We start from the raw sequence: 9,861 nt of genomic DNA, 5'->3' as shown, positions 1-9,861 counted from the left end.
TTAGCCTGTTTCTCTTCCTTTATGAAGCATCCACAGCCCTCAGTCTTCCCCTGGCCTTCTCTTCCTATTAAGCTGGTATGAATCAAGCTGCTGCCTCCTCACCTTCCCTGTTCCTAGGACAGCCTGGACCACCCTCTGCAGTGTCCATCCATAGTGTGGACATTAGGCTCACTGCCTCTTGCCCTTGGCGGGGTTCCAGCAGAGGCCACAAAGTGAGGCGATCCCCATGTGACTAAAGGATGGGCTCGTTCCCCAGATTCCCCAGGTGAATTCCCTGTGAGAAGTGGGTCTTCAGACTAGAAAGCCGAACTTGGAAGACAGGCCTCAGACAGGCAAGAGGCCTCCCTCTCTCTAAAGGCATGTGCCCTAAGGGCGGATGTTAGAAGAGGATAGAAACCTAAGTGTGGCCTACATGGTGTTTGGGTAAAGCAGTCAGACTGCCTGTGTTAAAATCCAGGCTTCCCCCTTAACTAGCTCTGTGTCTGTATCTTTTAGGATTGCATCCCACTATGAGAAAGGCACACACACTTACACACACAAAACACAATTTGTCGGGGTGGGGTTGGTTATTTTTCTCATGCGATGAGAAGTCAGAAAAAGGTAGTCCAGAGCCTGAGTATGGTTCCAAATGTCATCAGGCACCCAGGCTCTTTTAATCCCTCTACCCAGACTTCCTAACATGCACTTCTTGCCTCATGGGCACAAGATGCCTGCCCCATCTCCAACATCAAGTCTAAATTCCAAACAGGAAGAGGAAGATCAAATCACAGGTTGAGTCTCCAACACGTTTAAGGAGCTTTCCTGGAAGTCCCACACACCTCATTGGCTCAAACTGTGTCGTATGGTAAGTAGGCAGGGAAATGTATTTTTCATTGAGCAAATCGTTGCCTCCAACAAGATCAGATTTGTATAAACGAGGAATATAAACTGGTATAGAGCTTGCGAGGAGAGAGGTGAAGATCGATTTCAGGACGGGGAAGGTACGGGCCGTAGGTGGAAAAAGAGGAGCAGTGGTTTCTTGTTGCTTCTGCCAAATATTCTTTTCTTGACCAAACTTTAGTCAGGTTCCTGAACCTTCTCCTAGGCCCATCTGTGCACTTATTGTACAATCCAGTTTTTGCATGAACCCTGCTAAGTCAGCTTAGCAAGAACCCCTCTCAAAATCTGATCATCTTCCATATCTGATTGGATTCCTCATCCTCCATCATCCCCCAGGTATGTCTGATCACCATGGTGTGTCTTCAGCAATAACCCCGTTAGGTCAGTTTAGCCAGAATTCCCCTCACCGCTGATGTTTTCTCTTAGTAATTTTCCACCCACTGACCGGCACCCTGTTCCTTGACTCTAAATTCCCAGTTACCCTGCTGATTCAGACTTGAAACCAATCTCTCTCCCCCACTGGAAGACCCCATTGGTGCAGCTGTCCCTCCACACCTATCACCATTGCCCACCTTGAACAAAGTCTGCCTTACCGTCTCCAACCAGTGTCATTCAATAATTTTTTCTTCACCATTTCTTATTCTAAAGACTCAGTGGGCTGACTGGGACCAGCAGTTGCACAGGTGCCTAGACAGCAGCAGTGGCATCAGCCTTCTTCACAGGAGAAGGAGGAGAGAGAAGTGGAGATGGCAGAGACCTCGAAGGTCGCCAGCCTCCCTCCACATTGCAGGGCATGCCCCCCTTTCACCCAGTTCAGAATCTCTCCTCTCCCCAGCATCGTCTTTATAACTTCACCTGCTTAAAGTCTGCCCTCGCTTGCTTCCTTGTGCTGCAGGCGAAGCGCAACCAGGCAGTCCCTACAAAGAAACCCGCCCTTTAAAAAGTGTCCTCTAACCCCTTATGTGCATGCCTTCTGTGTGTGTCTAGGGCCGGGGAAGGGGACGCCCTAAAGCAGGATGAGGGCAGGTTCTGTGTCTGATGCACTTTTTACCCTCGGCGTCTCCACACAACCCCTGTGCTCAGAGAATAGCTGAGAATGGCTTTGGCTGCCGGCTCTTTCCGTCTTCCTCTTCCTCTGGAAACTTGAGCCTTTCCCAGCATTTCTGGGGGACTCAGTCATCTCCACTGCACCAGCCTCAAGCCCCGAGAAGCACTGCTCCATCCCGAACCCCCCCGCCAGCTCTCTGCTGCCCTCTCCCGGCATCGTCAGCAGGGCCGCGAAGAGCGCACGCGCGCGCTCACGCCGGCGCCCCCGGGCCAGCTTGCCATTCTGCGCGTGCGCATCGAGTGCGGGCAGTTCCGAAGACCGAAGAGGCAGGTAAACCCGCTGAAGCGGGCGGGTGGCTGGCGGTCCGGCCCGTGAAGGAGCTGCCGGGAGTTCGTGCCCTGCAGGTCTGGAACCTTCGGCATTTGCTCCCTCCTGGGCGACTCCGGTGGGCTCGGAGCGCACTTTTTGCCAAGGGGCGTGACCTCAGCCCGCCTCCTGGGTTTGGGAGTGGAGGGGGATGGGGAATCTTTGAGGCCTGTTATTAATTTGGTGCCTGTTGATTGTTGGGGAGGTTTTCTCGAGGAGGGCACAGAGTTTGCAAATAGCGGACAGGAAGGGGTGAGGCTGGACCACGTGGGAGCTGGGGTGAACTGAGCCGTGGGGCTGTGAGGAGCTGGCGCCGCGTTTCTCCGGCTGTGTGTGTCAGGAGTCGGAGGGAGGTTAGGGAGCACTACTACAAAACGAGGAGCCTGCTAGAAATTGTGCAGGTGTTTGGGATCACATTCAGGACGGCAATTTGGTCATTTTTGTGTTCTCACTTTTCTCACAGAAAGATGCACGGCCACCAACACGCACTCACTTGCCTCATTGCATCCTAGGACATGACACAAGTGGCACATCCCGGCCATGGGGTCCCAGCAGTCCGCTTATGCTCACCCCCCTTCTTGCAAGCGGAAGAAGGCAGATGACAGGGAGGATTTGCTGGCTGAACGGGAGCAGGAAGAAGCCATTGCTCAGTTCCCGTATGTGGAGTTCACAGGGCGAGATAGCATCACCTGTCTCACGTGCCAGGGGACAGGCTACATTCCAACAGGTGAGAGTCTTTGGTGATCATGGGAAGGATGATTCCCCAAGGAGAATTCCAGGATACCCAGAGGGCTTCTCCGGTCTCCCAGCCAGAACTTTTCTCCTAGGCGGCAGTACCACAGTCATAGGCCATGCCCTGTGAAGGAGCCAGCTGAGCTGACTTGATAAACTTGGGCAGGTTCCACAACTTCTCTAGGTTTCCCAGTATTTGAAAGCCTTGCTTTTCTTCACTTCCACTCTTTTGTTCGTCGTTTCCTTGGTTTGGAACATTTGGCTTGCTCTTGATTGTGGGATTTGTTGACAGGCCCATTTCTTTATTGCTCTCGCTCATAAGGCCTGGCATGGCTTTGTGGGGGAGGAGCAGACACCATCTTGGAAGCTTCTGTTCAAGGAAGCAGGTAGTGAATCATTAACAACCTAAGATCTGAAAAATAAGTCAAGTGGAGGGAGAAAAACACGCCCAGGCGTGGAGCCTGGATTGGGTACAGAATCATCTATCACGAAGTTGGCGCTCAAAAAGTCTTAACGGTGTAGACGGAGGGTCACAGAGGTTTAGAGCTGGTAAGAACCTTAGAAACCATTCACTCCAAAGCCTTCGTATTACAGATGAGGACACAGTGGCCTAGAGAGGTAATGACTTCCCCACGGCTATGCCATAGCTGAAAGCCATGCAGCAGCTCAAGGCCATGCAGTAAAGCCAAAACAAGATCCTAGATTTCTCAACTTCCACGTCACTGCCCTGGGAGCACTGATAGATATTTTGTAATTTGTAGCGCTCTCTACGTATTTACTTGTTTCTTGTTCATTAGACCCCAAATATAAAACTGTTATCTTAGAAACGTCTAATTCCAGACAGGTATATTTGTGACAGGCTGCTGTGTATGTGATGGAAAGTACTGCAACACGTGGGGTTTATTTTACTGAAATTGTTGTTTGTTTCTTTTCTAGAGCAAGTAAATGAGTTGGTGGCTTTGATCCCACACAGTGATCAGAGGTTGCGTCCTCAGAGAACGTGAGTCACCTGCGTCTCTCCTGTTAATGCCTACAGTGGTCCCTAGTCCCTTCTTCTGTGTATGAATGCCACTTAACTTCTTGAAAACGTTATCTGTTCCTGTAAATTCCCCACTTGCTTTAATACTGTTTGCTCAAGCAAGATGTCTCTGCCCCCATCACAGTCTGGGGAAGGGAACTTGAAGCTAGAAATGTTTTGAGAGCAGAGGGCCAAATGAAGGAACTTGAATCAGTAGGAATTGGAGAAGAGGGTGTCCTGGCAGGTGAAGAGATGTTTCTGTCCACACAGTTCCTCTCTTCAGCTTCTCTTCCCAGATGGCAGACAGCATTCAGATGGGTTTGTGAACCCGCTCCACATACTCTTTCCTGGTTTGTGATCCCTTGCTCTTTTCACTTTCTTGTCCCTCCCCGCCTCATTCCTGCTTTTGCATTTAATCTTGACTGATTGGACCTTGATATCTGACTGCCTGGGTTGGTCATGTGCTTTGTCGTTTGCAGTAAGCAGTATGTCCTCCTGTCTGTTCTGCTCTGTCTCCTGGCATCTGGTTTGGTGGTTTTCTTCCTGTTTCCACATTCGGTCCTCGTGGATGATGACGGCATCAAAGTGGTGAAAGTCACGTTTAATGAGCAGGACTCCCTTGTAATCCTCGCCATCACGGTAAGATTAGGGCCTCCCTTCCTGGGTTGTGCACCTGTGAGTCTTGTACCCAGGACACTTACACGTGTTTCCTCTCTTGCGCTGATGCAGGCCACCCTGAAAATCAGGAATTCCAACTTCTACTCTGTGGCGGTGACCAGCCTGTCCAGCCAGGTTCAGTACATGAACACCGTGGTTGGGTCATATGTGACAACTAACATCTCCCTCATTCCACCTCGGAGCGAGCATCTGGTATGCCATCCTTTTAGGATCCTGGCCCCGTGGGCCTGAGAAAAGAGTAGGCACTGTGGAATGCTGTCACCTCATTACTTTCCTCTTCCTCTCCTCGTTTCCACTTGTAGCAACTGGTTGATGAGGAAGACGTGATGAGCTCTGTAATTATGAAAACTTAGGGAAAAAAATCAGCTAGCATTTAAGTGTTACAGGAACAAAAGAATTTGTCGGAGAAAGCAATTTGCCAGCAATCGAGGAGAGGCCATGTGGTCCATTGGCCTCTCAACGGGGAAGAGGTTGGAAGATTTGTTAGAGGCTCACCGTCTGGATCAGGGACAGTCTTGGGGAAATATTTTGTATGTGGTAGAAGAATGCTCTCAGGTCCTTGTGTTGCAGATTGTAGCACTGTTCTCTGTCAAGCCTCCTTAGCCACAGACTGACTCTGGTGTCTTATTTTCAGGTGAATTTTACCGTGAAGGCTGAGATGGGAGGACCATTTTCCTATGTGTAGTAAGGACAGTGTTCTCTACATGTGTGCTTTTTACTGGATGAAAGGGATTCAGAGTTGAGCTCAATTGTTGGGGGCCGGTCCTGCCTTAAGTTCCAGCCTTGGGCCTGTGGGTTCCCTAGTTTGGGCCATCTTGAAGTTTATTTGGAGGATGTGGTATTTTTTTTTTTTTCTTTTTTTTTTGCGGTACGCGGGCCTCTCACTGTTGTGGCCTCTCCCGTTGCGGAGCACAGTCTCCGGACGCACAGGCTCAGCGGCCATGGCTCACGGGCCCAGCCGCTCCGTGGCACGTGGGATCCTCCCGGACCGGGGCACAAACCCGCGTCCCCTGCATCGGCAGGCGGACTCTCAACCACTGCGCCCCCAGCGAAGCCCAGGATGTGGTATTTGATATGTGACTGAAGTGCTCAAATTTCTGAAAGAGAACGTTAGGCCACTAGAAACATTTCCAAGCTACAGCATTTTGTGATGGGTATGAACAAACAAGATGATGATGTGGGAGGATGGAAGGACACTTGTGGGGACTCGGAACTAGTGAGCCAGGACAGCACTTAAGCCAGAAGGGCGGGTGTGGGGCAGGGGAGGTACCCAAACGGGGCTGACTGCTCCTCAGTTTGACAGTGTAACTCAGCACTCGTGCCGATTCGCCTTTTCTTAAAAAAACAAAAACAAAAACAACCATTTCTCTGTTTGCTGTTTTGCAGCTTCTTCTGCAGGTTACCCGATATCCTGGTGCACAACACAGTGGTCTTCATGCGGTACGTTGCTCATTTCCCTGTGTCCAGGGCCTTTGTGTTTGAGCCTGGACCGTCAGGCCACGTGAGCTGGCCACCTTTGCTCAGGAGAGCCTGTGGGACCCACAGACCAAAGGGGGGATACCCAGTACCTTACAGGCACAGACACAGCAGAGCCTTGCTGTCGTTTAGATACAGCGTCCAAATCCCTGTCACAAATCACCAGGGTCACGGTGAACGGTTAGTTGTAGAATTTTCTCCATGAAATGGGGTCGAGTTGTGTGATCCCTTTAGAATCCTGATGGAACTAGTAAAGAAAAGAAAAGCTTTCTCAAGGCATCAGCCCTGGGCATCTGGCCAGACTTACTCTGTAGCCACACAAATTACCACATTGTCATGGACCGGTAGGGTAGTTTCTAGAACCGTGGCTGTTAAATTTGCAAGTGACAGGGTTCTGCTGCAGACATTTGAAATAGGAGGGTTAGAGCAGGGTTTCTTAGCCTTGGCGCTATTGACATTTTGGGCCAGACAGTTGTTTGTTGCGAGGGGCTGTTCTGTGCCTTGTAGGACGTTTTACAGCCTGGCCTCTACCCACTAGATGCCAGTAACACCACCTCCTCCCCCACTCAGTTGTAACAACCCCAAATGTTCAGACGTTGCCAGAAGTCCCCTGTGGGTTAAAATCGTCCCCGGTTCAGAACCACATATTTAAAGGGTCAGCTCAGGGCACAGTGTCTCTGGGGATGTGGAAAGATCCTCTGACCTCCTGGTTATGTAACCATGAAGATACGTATCTAGGACCTGTGGATATTACTGCCTGAGCTTGCAAGAAATTACTTGGGCAGTGTTTCTTACTTATTTCGTCTCAGAAACAATTAATTCTCGTTGGTTTTCCTTTCCCTAGAACTTCAGTGAAGATTTCCTACATTGGCCACATGACCCAGAGCTCCTTGGAGACACATCACTATGTGGATTGTGGAGCAAATTCCACAGCTGTTTAGAAACTGCTCATGGTTCTTCCATGGCAGCACCTGTCAGAAGAGACACAGCATCTGTTTCCGGGACCTGAGCCCTGTACCTACCCCAGGGGGTAGAACCAGAGGAGAAATTGGTTCTCTCAGTCCCCAGCAGACATCCTCCTGCCACTAGGGAGGAAAACTCCTCTCTGTAGCGCCATTTACTTTTCTCAGAACCAGCAGGATCACTGCCTAGTGCCTAGCCTATGCCCAGCAAATAGTAGGCACTCAAAGAAGGTTTGAAGAGTTTAACTGAGATCTTTTCAGCTGTTCTTGGGCCATTATCAGTTAAAATCATACCATGGTTCTAGGGTATCAGACGATAGAGTGATCCGGAAATAAGACGGTCGGTGCAGTTGCAGAACTATTTTCGGGGCCTCATCACAGAAGAGGCAGCAGGGAGGGAGCATTTGAATACATTAAAGAAGAAAGCACAGACCATTCAATATGTGAAATTTATTCATCTGCTTCCAAATGCCTAGGAACTTTACTAAAGAAAAAAAAATAACTTTTTTTTTCCTGTAGAAAGTTAAAACTGTTTTTACCAAGAGTCTGTGGGGTCTGATTTACCCTTCATCCATTGGCTGGAACATGGATTGGAGAATTTGGTAGAAAAGTAAACCCTGCTTTTGATTCATCTGTGTCTCCTCTGATTGTCTGGACGTCTCAGTAGGCGCCTCTGGGGGACCGTAGAATAGTTGCTTGTGAAGTGTTACCAGCTCACGATGGGAAGGGAAGAGAGGAAGCCCTGCTTGTACTGGCCCCATGAGCTCCTATCACAGTCCGTCTACCTCTGATGCTGACAGGTTGGCCTATCGCTGTTGTAGAACAGAGCACTTAATGCCCCCTGGAGGTTGGACGAGGTAGAGCAGTGATGCCTGAGGATTGAGAAGCTGCTTCCCTGAGGAGGAATAACTTGCTAATTAAGAGGACCTGGTTTGAAGTTGAAAGTTTCTTGAACTGTCTCCACCCTCTCCACCACCCAAAGAGCAGGCTCCAGCCCCACGATGGCAGGGCATCTAGGGGGAAGCTTGAGTAGTCAGTTTCAGAACTCCGCTGAGGTGGGCTCCAACTCCTCCAGCGCTCTTGCCTCAGGAAACTAACAGCAACAGGTGGTAGCACGGGGTCTATTTTCTTTTTTGTCCTCATTCACATAGCTTGATTTTCAATATCAATGATATTTGCACTCTGAATCTTCAGGCTAAGGGTAAATTTCATGGTGTTTGGCCGATGCTGACCATGCTTGAGTAACCCAAGAGCTGAGGGTTGGAAGCCGAGTTTCCCTGTTAACCTGGATCCTTTAACGGTCTGTATGTACACGATGGTGATGACTGTTCTGTGTGTAAGTGATGGAACACAACTTGTATGGAAGCAGGTGTGCACCATTTTTGAGGACATGCCCTGAACACATGAAGATGTACACATTGCTACATTTTTTTATTTTCCAATTTTCCAAACAGCCTCTAGCATATTTTTCATGTGATCTTGACAAAGTTACTCCTATTGGTACTTCAGTTTTGAATAATTTTTTGTGACCATGTGCCTCAGTAGCATTTCTTGCTTCTCAATGTTATCTTTATTTTTTTATTTTAGAACTTTCAAGGTATTTACTCATTTTTTTTAAAAATTGGGGTATAGTTGTTTTACAGTGTTGTATTAGTTTCTGCTGTACAGCAAAGTGGAGTTCCCTGTGCTATACAGCAGGTTCTTATTATCTATTTTATACATATTAGTGTATATATGTCAATCCCAATCTCCCAGTTCATCCCCCCCCCACCCACCCCCCTGCTTTTCCCCCCTGGTGTCCACAGATTTGTTCTCTACATCTGTGTTTCTGCCTTGCAAACTGGTTCATCTGTACCATTTTTCTAGATTCCACATATATGCGTTAGTATATGGTATTTGTTTTTCTCTTTCTGACTTACTTCAGTCTCTATGACAGTCTCTAGGTCCATCCACATCTCTTCAAATGACCCAATTTCGTTCCTTTTTATGGCTGAGTAGTATTCCATTGTATATATGTACCACATCTTTATCCATTCATCTGTCGGTGGTAATTTAGGTTGCTTCCATGACTTGACTATTCTAAATAGTGCTGCAGTGAACTTAGGGTGCATGTGGCATGTGTCCTTTTGAATTATGGTTTTCTCTGGGTATATGCCCAGTAGTGGGATTGCTGAGTTGTATGGTAGTTAAATTTTTACTTTTCTAAGGAACCTCCATACTGTTCTCCATAGTGGCTGTATCAATTTACCTTCCCACCAACAGTGCAAGAGGGTTCCCTTTTCTCCACATCCTCTCCAGCATTTATTGTTTGTAGATTTTCTGATGATGCCCATTCTAAACGGTGTGAGGTGACACCTCGTTGTAGTTTTGATGTGCGTTTCTCTAATAATTAGTGATGTTGAGCAGCTTTTCATGTGCCTTTTCTTTGGAGAAACGTCTATTTAGGTCTTCTGCCCATTTTTTGATTGGGTTGTTTTTTTGACATTGAGCTGCATGAGCTGTTTATATATTTTGGAGATTAATCCTTTGTCTTTTGATTTGTTTGAAAATATTTTCTCCCATTCTGAGGGTTGTCTTTTTGTTTATAGTTTCCTTTGCTGTGCAAAAGCTTTGAAATTTCATTAGGTCCCATTTGTTTATTTTTGTTTTTATTTCCGTTACTCTAGGAGGTGCGTCAAAAAAGATCTTGCTGTGATTTATGT

At 48.1% G+C, this 9,861-nt stretch overlaps 1 protein-coding gene across 9 annotated transcripts; it reads left to right on the top strand.

Annotated features, from left to right (window-relative positions):
• Positions 1-2,203: 2,203 nt before the first annotated feature.
• Positions 2,204-7,790, top strand: TMEM106C (transmembrane protein 106C). Of its 9 annotated transcripts, none has more exons than XR_004351924.1 (8): positions 2,210-2,331; positions 2,806-3,020; positions 3,962-4,025; positions 4,523-4,682; positions 4,773-4,913; positions 5,356-5,875; positions 6,108-6,161; positions 7,042-7,116. XR_004351924.1 is itself a non-coding variant. In XM_032646859.1 (8 exons), the coding sequence occupies exons 2-8, from the start codon at positions 2,834-2,836 to the stop codon at positions 7,136-7,138; spliced, it is 753 nt and encodes a 250-aa protein (XP_032502750.1). In that variant the 5' UTR covers positions 2,210-2,331; positions 2,806-2,833; the 3' UTR covers positions 7,139-7,790. The 9 variants fall into 9 exon arrangements, 8 of the variants coding, with proteins under 8 accessions (XP_032502746.1, XP_032502750.1, XP_032502751.1 ...); XM_032646859.1 differs by having other exon boundaries at positions 5,356-5,405; positions 7,042-7,790; XM_032646860.1 differs by having other exon boundaries at positions 2,211-2,331; positions 2,757-3,020; positions 5,356-5,405; positions 7,042-7,790.
• Positions 7,791-9,861: the final 2,071 nt, after the last annotated feature.

This window comes from Phocoena sinus, chromosome 10, assembly GCF_008692025.1.
Source record: "Phocoena sinus isolate mPhoSin1 chromosome 10, mPhoSin1.pri, whole genome shotgun sequence".
Taxonomy (NCBI): domain Eukaryota; kingdom Metazoa; phylum Chordata; class Mammalia; order Artiodactyla; family Phocoenidae; genus Phocoena; species Phocoena sinus.
Note: the sequence above shows the minus strand (reverse complement) of the source record. Positions and strands in the feature narration are given on the sequence as shown.